We start from the raw sequence: 20,329 nt of genomic DNA, 5'->3' as shown, positions 1-20,329 counted from the left end.
CCATGCCCTTCTTGGTCGACCATGCTTCGCCAAGTTCATGGCCATCCCTAACTACACCTACTTGAAGCTCAAGATGCCCGGCCCAAAGGGAGTCATCACCGTCAAGGGTAGGTTCAAGCAAGCCTACTACTGCAAGTAGGACTATATCACCCAAGCGGTCACGCTCATCGCCCACCACACTCTTGACGGCCCCAACTACGACGTAGGAAGGGCGCTTGCAGAAGGAGCAGCTAAGACGGTGGTGGTGCTTGACCAACCGAGCATCGGCGAGGTGCCCAAGACTCCTGGCAACACTAGTGGCTCAGCTAGCCCCTCCATCTAGGCACATGGCCCCCTAGAAGGGGTCAACCCAATCGAGGTGAGTTTTGACCTTCCCTAAGAGGGAAGGCCATCGTCAAGCCATCCGCCCAGGAGCACCATCTCCTGATCCAAAACCCGCCTACCAACCTCCTTTACCAGCCCACCTCTCCAACAACAAAAACCAAGATAAGACATGTCCACCTGACCTTCTTGCTTCACTTGACTTCACTGTTGTCTCCTTGACCCTAAGTGACTCCAGTAGTAGCTCGGCCATGCCAAAGGATCGACTAAGCTAACCTCTTGTTACCCCACGTGAAGGTGAACCATAGCACAAGGCCCCCGAGCGAAGTAAGGATGGACGAACAGAGCAAGAGAAGCGGGTGAAAGGTCTGCATGGCACTAATAGAATGGCTCTGGCCGCCACATTACCAGCTATGTCCCCTATCCCTTCTCTTATGTTCATTTAGTTCATTTGCAGCTATTTTTGTCTCCCGATCCTTCATCGGATCATGTCTCCTAGCCACACGCTGTCATAGGATCCCTTAGAAGGGGCTTTGCTAAGGGTTCTAGGGCTGGCCCAAGGGGCTTCAAGGCTACTCGAGGCACCCAAAGTGTGAGGGACGCCAGTGGTTAGGCACTAGAGGCCTTAGCCAGACACTCAGAAGCAAAGCCGATCGACCATCATGCGATGTCCAAGTACCGACCTAGAGCCGCTCATGGTGACCCACTAAGGGAGGCAGCGAGCCCCTGAGCACTGATAGATGGGCTCAGGAACTATACGAGTGGCTTGGCCGGGAAGCTGAGGATCTTCCCTCTAGGGGACATGGCCGGGGCATGTAATGACCATAAACACAAGGTTCTCAAGGACTTACCCATTAGTAGAATGGGCGTAGCGATCTTGGCCATCATCATATAGCCCATCCTAACAAGGGACCTAAGTCTCCGAGCATGATTCACGAGTAGTGAGATTACAAATGAAAGTAATTTTATTTCATTAATTGGGAATAGAGAAGGGATCAACACCACTACCACTTGCCCCTGATAGCCAAGCACCCCTATCATACTAAGGGAAAAGGCCCTACGTAGGGCCACATGCTCTTATCAGTAGAAATTGTCTCCGCCATGGCTAGTTTGGTCACTAGAAGATCAAATTCAACCCTTCGTCGCCATCACGAATCAAGCCAAGTTAGGCCACGAAGGGCTTGGGGGCTCCTAACGAGATCCTAACATAAGGGTATGTTAAGCCTCAGGATTAATGGTTCTCAACTAAAGAGACCCCCTAATCGGGGGCTATACCCATTAGGTACGCTTGCGCGCACCCTCTAACTAAGAAACTTGGCTGAGCCTGAGCGCGGTGTAGCCCCCGCATAGGGCTTAGAGGCTTACTCGGGCTTCGGGCTCCCGATTGATGACACGCCCAAGCTCGAGCCTTGGCTCCTACCCCGCTTGCAACGCCAGCCAAGGCCCGAGCACAAGAAGACAAAGCCCCAAGCCATTAAGGCTCGTGGGCTCTAGGACACCGCTCCCTAGGTGTGGCCTTGCTAACCACTTCTATGATAGGGTCATGCATGAGGCGTGACACAAGAAGACAAGCTTCCCACAGCCTCCAGGGGCTGGGCAGCTCCTGGGCCCATGCTTTAGCCCCTAGAACCAACCTCCTTCACCACCAAGAAGACTCCAGAAGGTCCACCTAGGGGAGGCCAGTCCAAGCCAACATAGCCTAACACATAGAGTGTCAGAACAGAGCAGCTGGACAATGCCCAAGGCTTCTTTGGCACCACAACACTGCCATAGTCCATAGAGCACTGCTGCAAGACCCTCCTAGACTCCGGTGCATGTAGACCGTAGACTCATCTCCCCAAACTACCATGTACCCGACCTATCTTATATAAGGGATAAGGTCGAACCTAGAGGGGGGAGGATATCGAAGACAGATCATTCCATTCCACTCCATTCGCTCCTACCTAGCACCAAGGGCAAAGGAACCTAGAGAGAGGGACACCGAGAGCTCCTCCATCGCATCCCGTCGTCTTCCTCCTCTTTGACGAGGGGAAGGCTCCACCGGTGGTGAGGCAACCTAAGGATTAGCACTGAGCTAACACCCTACCAAACTTCTCTTTACACTCTGTTGTAACCCCTTGATTTTGGGTGCTCTTAAGTACAAGGTTCATCAGTTGCTGGACCTAGGGCATTGATTGGCCCAAACTAGGATAAACTGTTGTGTCTTCTCTATGATTCTTGTGTTCTTGAGTCCACCTAAGCCACCAAAGACCCATACTTTGACACTAACTCAAACAACTATGCCTGCCACGGTTCTAACCCCATGACAGCGTCCATCTCCATGTCCTCCTCACAACATGAACCAATAAGAGGTTCCAAATCGTGAGGCCTGGCTACAGGGGGCCTATCCCCAAATGCATCTTTAGACTCCTCAATCAGAGTAGCCTTCATAGGACAACTGCCTTTAGCAGCTACATCCTCTTGGCTCGTAGCAGCACCGCCCTTCGAACTAGATGAGTCATCACCCAGAACATTGGGAATAGGGTCAACCTCAATGGGCTCGATGATGGTGGCATTGTTCAGCCCCCAAAAGGTGGCACTGATAAAGTCATCTCTGCCCAAGTCGGTGGAAGCCAATGACTGCTTGCCCCCTATGCTCAAGGGTGCAGAAGTATAGCCTCTGCTAGCATTCTCCCCTACCTCCTCACTAGTACCATCAGAAGCGGTGGTGGAGGTAGACCTAATTTTCTATTTCTTACTAATGGTCTTCACTCGACCAGAACCCTTCCTCTTCTTTGCCTCTGCAGCAACAATCGCATTCTTCATTGTGGCTTTCCTAACTTTGTCTTTTATGGACTTTAACACCTTTAGGGGAACCTTGTGTTCATTATGGTGTATCCCAAACTCCTTGAACACACAATTTAGGCGATGGATGGTGCCCATAATGGCCCTTCACGCTAGATATTCCTTATCGGACATCTCACCAAGGATCTCACACGCCTCCTCCTCAATGGTAGTGACAAAATCATAGCACTCACATTCTCCGCCCACTTCACATCAAAACAGGGAAATGGGACCCCAACCCTGTCACCAAAAACAGGCAAACTGACCATCTCAATTCTCATTGTTGGTCTGTTCCAACCAAGTGGCCAACACTTGGAAGCTACCATCTCCTCCACTAGATCATGGCCTCTAGAGTAACAATAGGCCAAGGCAAAGGCTTTGTCACAAGCTTCACATCCCTCCACAACCTCCGCACGAGGAGTCCCTTAGGTCAAAGGCTTCATCGGAGTCATAATAGAAGCCAGCAGGTAGCGAGTGTGCTTCTTCCCTTCACTATATGTGGAAGTCATACCACCAGTCCTGACATAGAACCAATACTACATCCAGGCCTTATTCCATTTATTCTTCTGAGTGAAAGAGATTTCCAATCTTTTGCCTTTCTGCTGCCTCTTAGGCATAAAAGCGCAACTCCCATACTAAGCCACAAGATGGTCTTTGCCGATTTCTTAGGCTGACGTTGAAGCTCATAATATTCACAAAACATGCCAATATGCAGCTCTGCGCCATAGGACAGAGAGGCCCAACAAAACTTGCTCAAAGTAAGAATACCATTTGGCATAATATGGTGTAGCTATACCTCAAAAGCTTCCAAAACATGTTAGAGAAACCGCACAGAGGGGAAGCGAAGATCGCATGCAAAAAAGTCACGAAACACAACGGCATCAGCAGCTTGCGATCGGGGAATCATCTCGCCCTGTGGAGGCCTTGCCTTATCCACAGCAAAGCAGCCCTCCTACTCGAGAACCTTGATCATACCCTTGGTCATGAGAGAAGGCCCAAAATCCCACATCCTAGAAGCTCCAGCCATGTCTTCTGCTTCCTCAGCGGTGTTGAGATCGCCAACGGAGACCTCAACGCTAGAAAGATCCTCCTCAAGCTCCTAAGCCACCGCACTAGCAACCATACACTCCTTAAAATGCGCAGACCACCCAATAGACCGAACTCCAAGAAGCTAGGAGTAGGGGCCAAAGAAGGTAGCCCGACGTGGGGGGACTAATAGGTGAAGCCACTTCTGAGAGTTAAGAAGGACAAAAGAAAGCAAAGGCTACCAAAGAGCAAGCGAAGGCCAGAAGCAAGGAAGGAAGAACAAGAAAGTGCTAGCTATGAAAATGATGGCTCGAACACGGGTATGGAAGCCTTCACCTACCGCCCCCTTATATAGGCCACGGGCAGACATTTCAACTTCTATGCCAACGGTCACATCCGTCTAGCAAGGCGTCGGTTCCTGAGCCACTGCAACCAATAAGAAAGAGACACGTCATAGCCACAATGTTCTAATCTGGTCGACCCAGGGGGAAAAGGGGGGAAGTCTCCGCAACTCAATATCAATGGTAAAAATTGAGGGTCATGGTCTGCTCACATCAGACCATGCCCTCAAGGGTGGAACTTTGGGACATAGAGATATGAGTAGCGGAGGCTATTGCAAAATGTTAGTTGTTTACATGTGTGATGGTGCATAGGTGTTGACACTTCTTAACATAGCTACTTGGTTTGTATCCCTAGCAATTACGCCAGAAGTGCTTGTTGATATTACTTAGCAACATCGCTAGTGATCAACAATATCACTAAGTAATAGCCTTGATAGTTCCTTAACAATTTTAGATATTTATCCATAAGCGCACGGAGCTATCATTGTAGCATTTCATCCAGAAGTATTCAAGGTATCATTATTTATATTTCCCAAAGGAAGGCATTTGATTAAGAACCAGTTTGGCAGGGCTCCGCGAATGGCTCCGGCTCCGGCTCCGGCCGAAGCCCTGCCAAACGGGTGACAGGAACAACGGCTCCGCTGCCGAAGCCTGCCAGAGCCGGAGCCCTTTTTCTATTGCGCAGACGGAGCCACAAAACCAGGCTCCTCCTGGCTCCTCCTTCCTCGGGGCGTGAAAGGACGCGGTGGCCCTTCTGCTTGACCGCGTAGTAGCCAGGCCAACTGGTTTCCTTGCGTACGCATGCTTTCCTTTACGTAAAGAAGAGGAGGACCCTGTAGTAAGAATAATAGAAAAAGCAACTATTAGCTTCTCATTACAGGTTCAAAATCGCCTGGTTATTGTAAAATATGTAATAAATCACAAAAATATAAATAAAATGTAAAACCAAGTTAAAGCAAGGGCATTATGGACATTCACCCTATTCCATCCATTCTACAAAAACAGAAGGAGCTATTTTGCCAAACGTTTTCCAGAACGGCTTCAGCTTCTCCAGAGGAGCTGCTCCTTCAGAGGAGCCAGAGTCGGAGCCATTTTCAGAGGAGCCAGAGCCCTACCAAACAGGTCCTAAGAGTCTAGTATGGATATGAACTTGAATAATAATGCTTGCAAGTACACCAATGTTTATAGCAGGGGTAAAAACGGTGATTTCAAGATAGTGGACACACACTTGACATTCCTCAAAAGATAAAATAGAAAAGAAAAAATAAAAAAATAATCCTAAGTCAAGCAGGCATTGGTCTAGTATAGTCATACAAAGATTAGTTAATGATCATATAAGTTACATAATTAGTATTAAGGCTAAGTATGAAGCAGGTTGGGAGGCCACCAAGTACTGGTCTGCCAGCAACCTCATGTGACAATTTAGACCCCTACATCCTAGTCAAACCTAGGGGATTACAAGGGACGGATAGGGCTATCACCACCTGTTGCCTACCCCTCAACCATAGAAAGGGACAATGCATTCACGTGTCTCTCCATACCCAAGCACCACGCTTGCGTATATAAAAACTACCTAAATCCCCCTGACTCCCCAACCTTATGGATCGACAGGTAAAGGACTTGGGCACACCTAACGGCATGATGAACCGCCACCTCAACTTTGCTCTAATTCCGATTATATAAATTATATGAGTGTTTAAGCATAAAGTTAAGTGTGCTACTCTCTTGACACATAAACTATAGACTAGTTCATATATCAAGATTATAACACAAGAACTGTACTCTAGTTCATAAGTATCACTATAAATGTAAGATGAGAGAATAACTTTGGAAGAACTCATAATTCTATTCATACTCAAGAGTCACTTCTTCCAAGGAGCCAAGCTCTCTAAGGTAGCTTTGTCTTGCTCTAATACAACTACTAAAAGGTAAAAGAGAACTAGAGAGAGTGAGGTATTGCTCAAGTGAAGTGTGTGAGTGAGAGGGAGAGGTACCCCTCTATTTATACAGGAGCCTAGGCAGTGCTAGAGGCTATTCTTGGCACGAGGACCGACTCCCACCACCTTAGCATGGAGCCATGCCACTGCCTATCGAAGGAGGGGCTAAGGAGCGCCAGCAAGGGGTTAGGTGCCCCTAGGCATCCCTTGATCGTGGCCTCTCACCACCGCCTTCACATGGCAGGCCATGGGCTAGACATGGACCATTGCTTTGTGGGGTTTTGCCCCATTTGAATTGATTTGATGGGTGTCTCCCTTGTTCCTTTGGGCAAATCAACGTCGAAAAGCGCCTTTCGGTGAATTATTACATGTATTTGTGTTTGTAAGCTGCAAAATAATGTTTTCCAAACACATGTGGAACTTGGTTAATAGTAAATGTATTTGTGTTTAAGATTGCTTATTTCTCCTCTTTTAGTGTCTTAATTGGCGGTCGGATTTGATCAGTAAAGATCGCCAACTATAGGTACTCTAGGAGGAGCCTTCGCCATCGACCACCACAGGCGAGGCGAAGGCCAAGGCAAAGGTACACCAGGAGGAGGCCAAGACGCAGGAATGTTGAGGAGAGCCTTCGCCTTCGACCCAAGTAAGGCGAAGGCCCAAGCACAACTTCGAGGATGTCACGATAAGTTTCCTAGCGGAGGTCACGGCGTGGAGATAGAAGCTCAGGTAGCTCGGGCGGAGGCCATGCAAGCCCTGTTCAAGAGAAGGGAGCTCATTACGGTGCTACGGGCTAGAGTTGGAGATGGGCTTCCCATAGGCTGGCGGCTAAGGCCCAAGAAGCAAAGGCAACGTAGGAGGAGAAGACTGAGATGCCCCTAGAGATCAATATAAAGTCTAGGGATATTATAGGAATGTACCTTAGCTATCATAGGGTAAAGACGTACAATGGAAAAGTAGCAAACAATGCCCTATAAAAGGAGGAGCCAAATCCTATATAAAAGGTAGAGGTTGGTGAATCCATTTATGAAACCCTAATTAAGTTTGGGCCCACATACTCACCCACCTTCGCCTAGAGTCTTCGCCAAGGTGAAGGCCCTATTATCCATCATCTGTTGGAAACCCTATTTTCCATCACCTCCATAAATCAACTTCTACTAAGTTTACTAAATCACACTATTTTAAATTGAGTTAAATGCACCGAAGGCCTTCAAATTTATAAGAGTGTGTCATATAGCTATATCAACTTTGAAAATGCATTTCTATGTCCCTAAATTTGTTAAGTGATGTACCACAAGTCCATGCTAGTCACATGAACATTTCTTGTTGATATAGCATACTAATGTGCCATGTATTTTTATATTTAACCCTTCAAAAAAAATTTCTCTTGAAAATAGACCATGGGCGGCAACGATCCAATGCTAGGAGCCATGTGACCTTCTACAACAACCAGGAAAAGAGAAGCAGGAAAGAGAGGAAGGAGAAGGGACAACCTATTTCCACAGGAAAAATAAACGGTAAAAAATAAGGCTCCGTTTAGCACGACGTCTCCACCGGCTCCTGGAGCTATTTTTGCCAAACAGGATAAACCAAATGGCTTTACCGAACGAGCCCTTAAATCATGCTCTCACAAAGGGTATGTGGAGGGTGAAGCCAAAAATAGTGGCTTCAACCGGCTTCACCTCATCCTAGTGGGCCCTACATGGGTTCTATGAGAGCATATTTTAAGGAGCTATATATGCGAAGTTGTTTTGTCAAATGATTTACCAAAGTAGCTCCAGTTTCATCGATAGAGATATTCATGGAGCTGAAGCAAAAAAATGGCTCCACCAGTTAGTGGAGTCATGCCAAATGGGGCCTAAATGTATGTATGCTATGTTGGCACGCCACATAAACAGGAAATATCCACATGGCTGGCATGGACCTATAGTGCATCATTAAGTTCATCTCTGTAATTACAGAGACCCCCACTAGCAGATTTCTCTGTAATTTAGTGAAGCCACGTCATTAAGTTCATCTCTAGATAGCAGTAGAGGCAACCATACACCAAGATTCTACATATCTTGACTCGGACAACAACAATAAGATTTGTGGCTTGAGGAAAGACCTCACCAAATGATGGTGGAACTCAGATTAGAGGCACCAAGCAATAAAAATGTGTATCTGAAGCTTCACAACCTTGAGGACAAACCCTCCTTGATATATTGCAAGTTCTCCTCTCTAATCTCCTTCTTCGTTTCTTTTTCTTCTCTGGTTTTCTTCCCTTCTAACACGTAAGGAACAAAGGGGCATGTTTCATTCTTCACTCACACACAAGGAGCGGTTGTTCTCTGTCTCACGAAGAGGAAAAACTAAAGTTGTAGTACTATTGTCCAGATGCTTCTTCCTTCTGCTAAAAGCCAAAGAAACAAATGCTAGATGCACACAAGTTGGTCAACTTACTTGAGCTCCACATATGACATGTGGGTTTACTCTCTAGGAGCAATTACTCTCCCCATGGCCCACTCATGAGGAGGATTTCCCAACATATCTCCTCCAACTTATGAGGGGGCACCATCATGCCCGCTACCTCATTGCACACTTATAGCTTCTCTTTTGGTAGAACTTTGGTCATCATATCTAGATTGTTTTGGTTGGTATGAATTTTCTCAAGTTGCAACAACTCGGAACTCATTACTTCTTGAATCCAATGATACTTCACCTCAATGTGCTTGGTTCGAGAATGAAGGCTTGAATTCTTGGCAAGATGAATGGCACTTTGGTTGTCACAAAATAGATTGTACTTCTCTTACTTATGTCCCAACTCTTGCAAGAACTTTTTCATCCACAAGACTTCCTTGCAAGCTTCAACCGCTGCTATGTACTCGGCTTATGTTGTTGATAATGAAATGCACTTCTGCAGCTTTGATTTCCATGACACTTCTCCCCCTGCAAATGTTACCAAGTATCCCGATGTGGACTTCCTTGAGTCCTTATCTCCAACATAAATCTGTATCTATATAGCCCTGCAATACAGGATCACCATTTCCAAAGCATAAACGTATCTTGGAAGTGCCTCTAAGATACCTAAGGATCCACTTTACTGTAGCCCAATGTGCTTCTCCTGAATTGCTCATGAACTGGCTAACAACCCCAAATATCAGGCCTAGTGCACACCATGGCATACATCCAATTGCCCATAGCAGATTGGTAAGGTACTTTCTTTATTGCTTCTTTCTCCTTTTGTGCTTGTAGGACACTGACCTGCACTTAGTTTGTGATGTCCTGCAAGTGGAGAGTTAACTGGTTTTGCACTTTGTATATTAAACCTTTATAGTACCTTCTCAATATATGATTCATGTGATAGCCAAAGCTTCTTGTTTATCATGGGAGATCCTCATGCCAAGTATTTGTTTTGCTGGTTCCAAATCCTTCATGGCAAATGACTTGCTCAATGCCTTTTTCAGGAGAACAATTCCTTTTATGTTAGTTCCTACAATCAATATATCATCAACATAAAGCAAGAGGATTATAAAGCCACCCTCCCCATACCTCTATATAAAAACACAATGATCATCCTATGCTTTGTCATAAAAAAACTCAAACTTTCTTGTATCGTTGTTGAGGAGCTTGCTTCAAGCCTTATAAGCTCTTCTTCAATTTGCAAACCAAGTGTTCTTGGCCAATCCGGAAGTGCAAGGAGGTGAGAGGAATAAAAAATAGAACAAGTTCCCAATATATAAGTATACAAGAGATGAAGGCCATGTTTACTTTTCAGCTGGTTTTTTCAGCCGGAACATTGTTTTTCTCTCACAACAAATCAGCCAGAATAATGTTTCGGCTTGTTTTTTCAGCGAAGCAAACGGGGCCGAAGAAAGTATAAAATCAGTCGGGCTATTTAGAATTAGTCTGAGATTTTTAATATAAAATTGTCTTCTATGTTACCGGAGGAACTCAACAAATATGGTCCTAGTTTTTTTAGCCACATGAAAACTCATGAATTTATTACTAATTTTTTTAAATTATTGGAGATGTACCCCTATTAAATTACTCTATTCTTTTGTCTTTTTTGTTGACGGTGCCGCAAGCAATTCCGTAGTTCCGTTTGTACACGTTGCACTGCTTCTGGACCCGGCTGGCCAGCGAGCCCGCTGCCCACCCCACTGGTGGCTGTCCCCGACCTCGGGTTCCGCGCAGAGGAAATGAATTAGCCATTGCACTTTTCCGCGCAGACCGCAGAGGAAGGTGAGGTGAATCACCCATTCCACTCCCAAACCCCCCGAAAACCCTCGTCGTCTTCCTCCAAATCACTCACTCGCTTGATCTCTCCTCTCCGAACCCGGCAGCCCCTCGAGCTAGGGTTCCAGCGACCCAATGACGGACGGCGGCGACGAGTACAAGCGCGAGGAGTCGGTGACCCTGCTGGTCATCATCTCCCTCGCCGCGCTCTCGCTCCTCTCCCTCATCGCCGCCTTCGCCTACTACTGCTACATTACGCGCAAGGTCTCCCGGCGCCTCCACTCGCTCCATCTCCCCAAGCGTTCCAGCTCCCCTCCTCCGCCTCCTCCCCGGGCCCCGCAGCCGCAGCAGCAGGGGAAGGACAGCCCGTCCAGCAACTCCGCCAGCGACGGGGCCGGGGCGGCGGCGGCGGCGATGTCGGTGGTGGTTGCTGGGGAGAGGGGCGTGCAGGTGTTCAGCTACCGGCAGCTCCACGCGGCCACGGGCGGGTTCGGCCGGATGCACATGGTTGGGCAGGGCAGCTTCGGGGCCGTGTACCGCGGGGTGCTCCCCGACGGGAGGAAGATCGCGGTCAAGCTCATGGACCGCCCAGGGAAGCAGGGCGAAGAGGAGTTCGAGATGGAGGTAAAAACAATTACTGACATTTGTGCATTTTGGATCCTTGCTACTCAGCGCCGAATGCGGGTGTTTCCATGTGCTGGGTTTGGGGCTGGGACAGCATTCACCGCGTCCTGTAGCGTGTTCCTCCTAGTTGGTAACTACTGGATATGGCCAATGCGGCTTGGGCTCGGTGAAGCTCTGCGGTCCAAGCGGAGACATTTGTGGGTTTCGTGAGTGCAAATGGGGTCACTGTGCGTTGGGGGTTTCCGTGGTTGTTTACTTACTTAAAGATCATACCCTCTTTCTAAAAATGGAGCAGTCACTTTGTGTAAAATTTGGTCTCCACAAAATTTCTCGTGTGGAGGTGAGGTGTATGTTTTTAACTTCGGCTGGATTATTTGGGATTTTGTGAGTTTGTGACTATCAGCTCTGTGCGGTGTTTGTTTAGTTGTAGTAATAGTAATGGTTGGTAAGCAACTAAGCATGTATGTGAAGCACTTAGTTCTTATTAGTTCATGGATAACTTTGTAGTCTTTTTCTGGCATGAGGGTAGTGTGACCATTTTCACTTTAGCAAGATGTTGGTCAAATCCAAACAGATTTGGAGTGGAGTGGGTGAAATTTAACTTCCCAGTCCTGCTTCCGTCAATGCTTTGTTGTTGGATGTAACTGCACAGTTATTTCGATATCCTCATGTATGCAGTATGCTAGACAAGTAGACAGCTAGTTACTTATTAAGTGGAAATAGGAAGACAAGCAGCCACTCGGTTCCGCCAATACTTAACATATCCCCAATTTAGCCATGGGGATAGCAACAAATCAACAGCTAGGAAACAATTACCTTGCAATAGGGATAGGGCACACACAGGCTTGGCATCTGATAAGAAATACCAGATTTGGCAACAGGTAGTGTGTTTGAACTCAGTAACCAGCAAGACATGCCGAGCTGTGAGACCAACACAATTTTTGTGTTAGGTTAGCAGCTACTCCTGTGCTGGCTATAGGAATGGAAGTATATGCAGAAAATTGACATAAAGAGCAAATTTATGACTGAACTCTGTTATTTTATCAGACACGCTACGGGCCTGTTGGTTTGAGCTGCAGCTTTTGGGGTTTTGGCTTCTGCTTGTTGATTTCTTGCTATTGACTTTTGTAATAATTGTTTAGCTTCTTAGAACACCAAAAGCCAGAAAAACTCCTCTCAGCATGCTTTTCAGCTTTTAGTTCATTTTCTCATAAGCCAGCTTTTCCAAAGGCAGCTAAATAGCTAGGCTGTTTGTTTCAGCTTCTGGCTGGTAGAAGCCAGCAAAAAGCTGAAACAAACAGTCCCAGGAGCTTCTGGGTATAACTGAAATCTGATTTCATCAATTATTCCATTCTTGATGGTTCACATAGTGTGAATGGACTGAAAATTTCGCCTGCAACTTTTTCATTGTTTCTGAACACTCATGTTTTGTAGGTGAAGTTGCTGAGTAGGCTCCGATCGCCGTATTTATTGGGCCTGATTGGCCATTGTTCGGAAGGTGGACACCGTCTACTGGTATATGAGTTCATGGCCAATGGGGGTCTCCAGGAGCATCTCTATCCAAACAGAGGTATAGGCATTTTGTATTGTCCAAAACTATTGTTTTTGTGCATTTATTTTGTGCATATGTCATTTTTTAGTGTCAACAAGATGGTAAACCCTTCACTGCTTTTCAATCGATGAATGCTCCAGACTTACCTCTGTTAGACTGCTATATTATGGGCTGTAGCTTGGGCTATTAGCATTACTGTATGGGCTGTTACGCCCTGGGCTTGGGGCTGAGTGCGCCTGTAGGCGCCCCTTGGGGTTTTATGGTAGATGATTTTGGTTTAGGCAAGGATCACAGTTGATTGGGTGTTTCTATAAACCCTTGACAATCCTTGCCTATATATATTGTACTCATTTGGTACCTCCATAATCAATCTACCAAGTTTTCCCGAGCCATCTCTTCTTTCATGGGGGAGCCCAGCTGCTGTCCGGCCAGCTGCTGAGTGCCCAGCTGCTGTCCAGCCAGCTGCTGCACCTGCGCCGCTGCCCAAGGGTGCTGTTGCTGTCCCCCCAGTGATCAACCAGCACCCCATGGCCACGCGCGCGAAGACCGGCTTCCGGATTCCTGCTCTCTATCATACTACGCCACTGTCTCCAGTGCCCAAGACCTTCCGCAGTGCACTCGCCGATCAGAATTGGCGTGCTGCTATGGAGGAAGAACATGCTGCTCTTCTCCAAAACCACACATGGGATCTTGTTCCTCGCCCCCCTCGGGCTAATGTGGTCACCGGGAAGTGGATTTTCAAGCACAAGTTCAACGCCGACGGGTCACTTGAGCAGTACAAGGCACGCTGGATCCTTCACGGCTTCACTCAGCGGCCTGGCGTGGATTTTTCTGAGACTTTCAGTCCAGTTGTGAAGCCTGCCACAGTTCGCACCGTGCTTTCTCTGGCTCTGTCTCACCAGTGGCCCATGCACCAGCTCGATGTGAAGAATGCCTTCCTACATGGCAATTTGTCAGAGACAGTGTATTGTGTACATCCGTCTGGTTTTGAGGATCCCACCCACCCGGACTTCGTGTGTCAGCTCAACAAGTCCTTGTATGGGTTGAAGCAGGCTCCTCGCGCTTGGTATAGTCGGTTCGCCACTTTTCTGTTGTCTCTCGGGTTTGTCGAAGCCAAGTCGGACACCTCTCGCTCTTCATCTACCGGCGCGGCTCAGATATTGCATATCTCCTCCTGTATGTGGATGACATCATCCTCACAGCCTCCTCCTCGGGTCTCCTTCGGCGGATCATTTCGGCCCTCCAACCAATGTTTTCAAGGCGTTGCTTTGTCGTCGCTTAAGCGCCAAGGCGCTCCACGCGGGACGCCGCAGCAGATGACTCGCCTTAGATCCATATGGCGTCTGCCTTATGACCGTGGCATCTAGAAATCGTCGATTTGGCGTCCGATTCGCCCAAATCGTGCGTGGCGGGCGCCATATGCGGGAGAATCGGCAGGAGAAAAACGAAAGAGGGCGAGCGCGAGGAAGAAAATGTCGCGCGCAGAGGGAGCGGGCGCGCAGGAGAAACAGAGCAGGTGCGCGGGAGACCAACCAGTGAGCGGGAGAGCGAGAGAGGAATAGGAAGCCGCAGCACGCTCGCCCGCGCCGCTGCATCCCCTCCGCTGCCGTGGGAAGTTGACGCCTACCCGCCCGCAGCCGAGCCATGCGGCCGTGTCCTCTTCCCCCTCAAGAACAGCTTCCCCCTCTGGTCAAGTTTCGCGAGGAGCAGCCGCCTGCCAATCGGCGCTGGCCTGCAGGAGAGAGGGAAGCAAGAGACGGAGAGAGGGATTTGGGAGAGAGTTGCGGCGGTGCTAAGCAGCTGAGTTGCGGTGGCGCTGAGGAGAGAGGGATTAGAGAGAGATGAAGACGTGAGCTCCACATGGGCTGCCTGGTGGGCTGGGCCAGACCACTTACTCCTCCCCTGCTCTTTTTTCGTTTTTCCTTTTCTTTTTTCTTCACCATTTGCTGCTCTGAGCTGTTGTTTTAAACTTTTCTTAAGTTGTTAAGGCGTCGCCTCGCCTTACGCCTTACTCGCTTAAGCGTAAGGCGGTAGTCAGTCGCCACGCCTCGCCTTACCGCCTTAAAAACATTGCCTCCAACAGGAGTTCTCAATGAAGGATCTTGGCAAACTGCATCACTTTCTCGGTATGCATGTTCAGCAGTGTGGTGACGGTCTCTTCCTTTCGCAGCGGCAGTACATGCTGGATATCTTGGACCGTGCTGGGATGGCTGAGTGTAAGCCTTGTTCTACTCCAGTCGACACAAACCCCAAGGTTGCAGCGGCTGATGGCCCTCCTGTGGCTGATGCAACAGATTATCGAAGTCTTGCTGGCGCATTACAGTATCTGACCTTCACCCGGCCGAACATCGCCTATGCTGTCCAGCAAGTCTGCCTTCACATGCATGACCCACGGGAACCACACTTGGCAGCACTCAAGCGCATCCTTCACTATGTTCGGGGCACTCTTCACTTAGGTCTACTGTTGCGGCCATCTCCTGCCACTGATCTTGTGGTCTACACTGACGCTGATTGGGTTGGTTGCCCTGACACGCGCAAGTCCACCTCGGGCTACGCAGTGTTCCTCGGTGATAATCTCGTCTCCTGGTCATCCAAGCGTCAGAATACAGTCTCCAGATCCAGTGCTGAAGCTGAGTACCGCGCGGTGGTCAACGGTGTTGCTGAGGCCTCTTGGTTGCGTCAGCTCTTGCTCGAGCTCCATGCCCCCCTTCGGCGAGCTACTTTGGTCTATTGTGACAACATTAGCGCCGTCTACATGTCCTCCAACCCGGTTCAGCATCAACGCACCAAGCACATCGAGATTGGCCTCCATTTCGTTCGGGAGAAGGTTGCTGCTGGTAATGTTCATGTCCTGCATGTGCCAACCTCGTCCCAATATGCGGACATCTTCACCAAAGGTCTTCCATCTTCGGTCTTCACGGAGTTCAGGTCCAGCCAGAACGTGCGCGGTGGCGACGATCAGACTGCGGGGGCGTGTTAGACTGCTATATTATGGGTTGTAGCTTGGGCTATTAGCATCACTGTATGGGCTGTTACGCCCTAGGCTTGGGGCTGAGTGCGCCTGTAGGCGCCCCTTGGGGTTTTATGGTAGATGATCTTGGTTTAGGTAAGGATCACCGTTGATTGGGTGTTTCTATAAACCCTTGACAATCCTTGCCTATATATATTGTACTCATTTGGTACCTCCATAATCAATCTACCAAGTTTTCCCGAGCCATCTCTTCTTTCAACCTCGTTGATAATGCCCAAAAGCATCAGTGTGTGCTTTAACCGTCTGATAGAAGATATGAGCAATAGAAGGTTATGTACTTTTATTATGTTGATGTGCTTCTTGTTGGTAATTTGCTAATATACAAAGTGAAAATAATTACCAGTGTAGATACTAAGCTTACAGGTAGTTGGCATATTATAAATGTGAATCTGGAGAATTGCCACATTCAATTATGGAAGTAAATAACCTTTTTTAGGTTGATATGTAAACGTGAAGTTGGCTGAAATGTCTTCCTACCACTTAACACAGCGGGTAACTTGGGTATTGACACTATTTCTAAGACATATTGTTTTTGCCAACTGATAGTTCTAAAACATTGTTCTAGGTTCCTGTGGTGGAATCTCAAAATTGGACTGGGACACAAGAATGAGAATTGCACTTGAAGCAGCCAAAGGTTTGGAATATCTTCATGAGCGTGTTAATCCACCTGTTATACACAGAGACTTCAAGAGTAGCAATATTCTCCTGGACAAAGACTTCCATGCAAGAGTTTCAGACTTTGGTCTAGCCAAACTTGGATCTGATAGAGCTGGTGGTCATGTCTCAACTCGAGTTTTGGGCACACAAGGCTATGTTGCACCAGAGTAAGATCAGGCTAATGTTCATTTATTACTTTTTATAGACTTAACTACTTACTAAATCCATTGTGAAAGGTCATAAGTTTGATATTGGCCTGTCATTTGCTCAATCACTTTTGTGCTCTAAAGAACTGATTATACTGTCTCTAATATGATGCACATACTACAAATCTGTGTAGATATGCATTGACTGGGCATTTGACTACCAAATCAGATGTGTACAGTTACGGTGTTGTGCTTTTGGAATTGCTTACTGGCAGAGTACCAGTTGATATGAAGAGGCCTCCTGGAGAAGGTGTTTTAGTTAACTGGGTAAGTCAAAAGTTACTGATTAATATAGCTTTGCTTTGAGCTGTTTCCTTCTGCCACCATGAATCATAATAACGTTAATGGATCTGTTTAGTTGTTAATATAAAATTAGTATTGACTATACAACAGTGTCTCCTTAAACTGCAAAAAGTTTAGGTGATAACCGCAAAAAGTTTAGGTGATTATGATGAGCAAATTGGATATTTGCATGTTCTTCAGCTCTTCAATGAGAACATGTACTTCAGTTCCTTGCTGTCGTAGAACTTCAATTGTCTTTGCTCCTATGCTTTGATTTTTCATGTACAAAGTCATGACATGTATTAATTAGAATAAACCTGCTTCTCTTCCTTGTACTTGGTTAGAAAACATCAGCTTGTGTCGTGATAGTTGAACATTCATCATATATATAACCTGTCGCTTGTTGAATTACTGCAGGCATTACCTATGCTCACTGACCGAGAAAAAGTTGTGCGGATCTTGGATCCAGCATTGGAAGGTCAATATTCCTTGAAAGATGCTGTCCAAGTGGCTGCTATTGCTGCCATGTGTGTTCAACCAGAGGCTGACTATAGGCCATTAATGGCTGATGTTGTCCAATCGCTGGTTCCACTTGTCAAGAACCGTTCTAATCAGAAAGCTTGCAACCCCAACGTGCAATCATCGAAGCCACTCGACTAGGAAAGCATGTGTTTGATCTGCAGTTCGTGCTTGGCTTTCTGGAACCCTTCTCGTCTCTAACTAACTACTGCTGAGTGTTGAGACAAAGATATTCACACGCTTCTTAACAATGATTTCGCCAGCTGGTGCTCTCCTGATTTTGTAGGGTGCGTTGTGAGCAGGTAGGTTGCAAATTCAAAGGGAATCTGGTTGAACGGTGCTGAGCTTATTTGAGTTTGAAGGGAAGTTTCTGTCATGTACAATTAGCTGCTATGGTGTGATGGTGGGTAGTTGCCTAGTTGGGATTAGTACTTGTGGGGAGTTCATCATTAGATGGTAGGTTTGGTATGAGCTGGCAGAACTGTTTGTAGAGTACTGCACTAATTTCCTTTTGGCTTATTTATGTTAGGGAAGTAGCTTAGAAGATCATTGTGCACGTAGGGTATTAACTGTTAAGCTGCTAAGTGTTGTGTATCCTTGTCAGTAGCTGAGTGTTGCCCTTGTCTTTTAGTATTACTAATGTATAGCATGTTTCTGAATTGGTTTTGATTTCGTTGCTGTCTGAGCAACATACCTTCTTTCTATCTTGTTCTGTTGATTTTTGTTAATCTTTCAACCCAAGCTCTAGTAAAAGAGGAAGGTTGTGATAGGCGTGGCGAGCCAATATTAAATCTAGCCTTTCTAATGGAGATGGAACCTGAAAGAAAACCGTTGTGGCGTAATCCTCTTAGCCACGCGTCATATCGGAACCTGGGTATGGTGTTAAATGGGCAAGGGTAGGGTTGGCACCCCCTTGGTGACGCGTTGGGTTGCGATCTGGGCATGGTGTCAAGTGAGCAAGGATCAAGTCGTCGCTTCCTTAGCGGCGTGCTATATCAGCGCTCAGGTGTAATAAAAAATGAGCGGGTCTTAACATCTTAGTCGACGGGTGTGAAGGGTAAGGAAGCTAGTCGAATCAACTAGGATCCGTTTAGGTAGTTGGAATGAGGGTCACTTATAGGTAAGTTAAGAGAATTAGTTGATACCGCGACTAGGAGGCGTGTAAATATATTGTGTTCAAGAGACTAAATGCAAGGGTCAGAAGGCGAAGAAGATAGACAATACAGGTTTTAAGCTTTGGTACACAGTGACAGTCGCGAATAGAAATAGAGTAGGAGTTTTGATTAATAAGAGCTTTAAGAATGGTGTGGTGAGAGTGAGAAGGCAAGGAGATAGGATTATCTTAGTCAAGCTTGTCATTGGTAATATGGTCTTGAACGTAATTAGTGCGTATGTCCTCAAGTAGGCTTCGATGAGAGTGCTAAGACACAGTTTTGGGAAGATCTAGATGACCTGATTAAAGCTATACCTAGTAGTGAGAAGTTTTTTATAGGAGGAGATCTTAATGGGCATGTAGATACTACAAGCGCAGGTTTCGAGGCAGTTCATGGAGGTTTTAGGTATGGTAGTAGGAATCGGGAGGGGAGGGAAGTTCTGGACTTCGCGGTAGCTTTTGACCTGATAATAGCCAACACTTTCTTTAGAAAGAGATAATCTCATCTAGCGACCTTCAGTAGTGGACATCACTCTAACTAGATTGACTTTGTCCTCATAAGAAGAAAGGATAAACGAGCATGCTTGGGTTGCAAGGTGATACCAGGGGAGTGTGTTGTTTCTCAACATAAGCTTTTAGTGGTAGACTTTTATTTTTAGGTGCATGCCTGTAGGGATAAACAAGCTAAGATTGAAAAAACAAAGTGGTGGAAACTGAAAGGGGAGACATCAGAGGTATTTAGGAAAAGGGTTATCAAAGAGGGCTCTCGGAAGGAAGAAGAGGACATAAACAATACGTGGGAGAAGATGGCAACCAACATTCGGAAGGTGGCCTCAGAGGTGTGAGTAACCAAAGGAAGTAGATGCGAGGCTAAAGATACTTGGTGGTAGAACGAGGAAGTCCAAAGGGCTATTAAGGAGAAGAAAGAATGCTATAGACGCTTGTACCATAATAGGAGTGTGGACAACATAGAGAAGTACAAGGTGGCAAAGAAGACTACAAAGCGAGCTGTAAGTGTGGCAAAGGGTAGAGCATACGAGGATCTTTACTAATATTTGAGTACGAAGGAAGGAGAGAAGGACATTTATAGGATGGCTAGGGTTCATGAGAGAAAGACATGAGACTTCAACTAAGTTAAGTGCATTAAGGATGAAAGGGAGCATCTCTTGGTGAAGGATGAGATCCGACATCGATGGCAAGAGTATTTTGACAAATTGTTCAATGGTGAGAATACGAAAACAACCTTTTAGTTGGATGACTCTTTTGATGATGCCAATAGGTGCTTTGCGTAGATAATCCAAGAATCTGATGTCAAAGAGGCGTTGAAAAGGATAAAAGAAGGTAAGGCGATGGGACCGGATGGTATCCCAATTGAGGTGTGGAGATGCATCGATGACATAGCTATAGTATGGCTAACCAAGATGTTCAACCATATTTTTTGATCGAACAAGATGTCTGACGAGTGGAGAAGTATATTGGTACCGATCTACAAGAATAAAGAGGATATTCAAAGTTGTACTAATTACCGGGGAATTAAGTTGATTAGCCTGTTTACACCAAAATTTAGGAAGAAGAGCACGGGAACTCGAAGCTCCCAAGATCGCGTCATCAAGGAATCGGTTGCATAAGGGTCGATATCAGC

The 20,329-nt window shown here is 46.7% G+C and overlaps 1 protein-coding gene across 1 annotated transcript; it reads left to right on the top strand.

The window, feature by feature from the left end:
* Positions 1–10,657: 10,657 nt before the first annotated feature.
* On the top strand, positions 10,658–18,176 carry LOC136513118 (probable serine/threonine-protein kinase PBL7). The gene is made up of 5 exons (XM_066507111.1): positions 10,658–11,287; positions 12,722–12,857; positions 16,436–16,694; positions 16,868–17,000; positions 17,433–18,176. The coding sequence occupies exons 1-5, from the start codon at positions 10,799–10,801 to the stop codon at positions 17,673–17,675; spliced, it is 1,260 nt and encodes a 419-aa protein (XP_066363208.1). The 5' UTR covers positions 10,658–10,798; the 3' UTR covers positions 17,676–18,176.
* Positions 18,177–20,329: the final 2,153 nt, after the last annotated feature.

The sequence above is a fragment of the Miscanthus floridulus genome, chromosome 16 (genome assembly GCF_019320115.1).
Source record: "Miscanthus floridulus cultivar M001 chromosome 16, ASM1932011v1, whole genome shotgun sequence".
Classification (NCBI taxonomy): Eukaryota; Viridiplantae; Streptophyta; class Magnoliopsida; order Poales; family Poaceae; genus Miscanthus; species Miscanthus floridulus.
The sequence above is the reverse complement of the archived record's forward strand: the minus strand, read 5'-3'. Positions and strand labels throughout refer to the sequence as shown.

Coding starts and splice junctions, on each gene's coding strand:
- LOC136513118 (XM_066507111.1), top strand. CDS start 10,799: ATGACGGACGGCGGCGACGAGTACAAGCGCGAGGAGTCGGTGACCCTG. Junction 12,858..16,435: donor GCATCTCTATCCAAACAGAG/GTATAGGCATTT, acceptor ACATTGTTCTAG/GTTCCTGTGGTGGAATCTCA. Junction 16,695..16,867: donor CAAGGCTATGTTGCACCAGA/GTAAGATCAGGC, acceptor AAATCTGTGTAG/ATATGCATTGACTGGGCATT.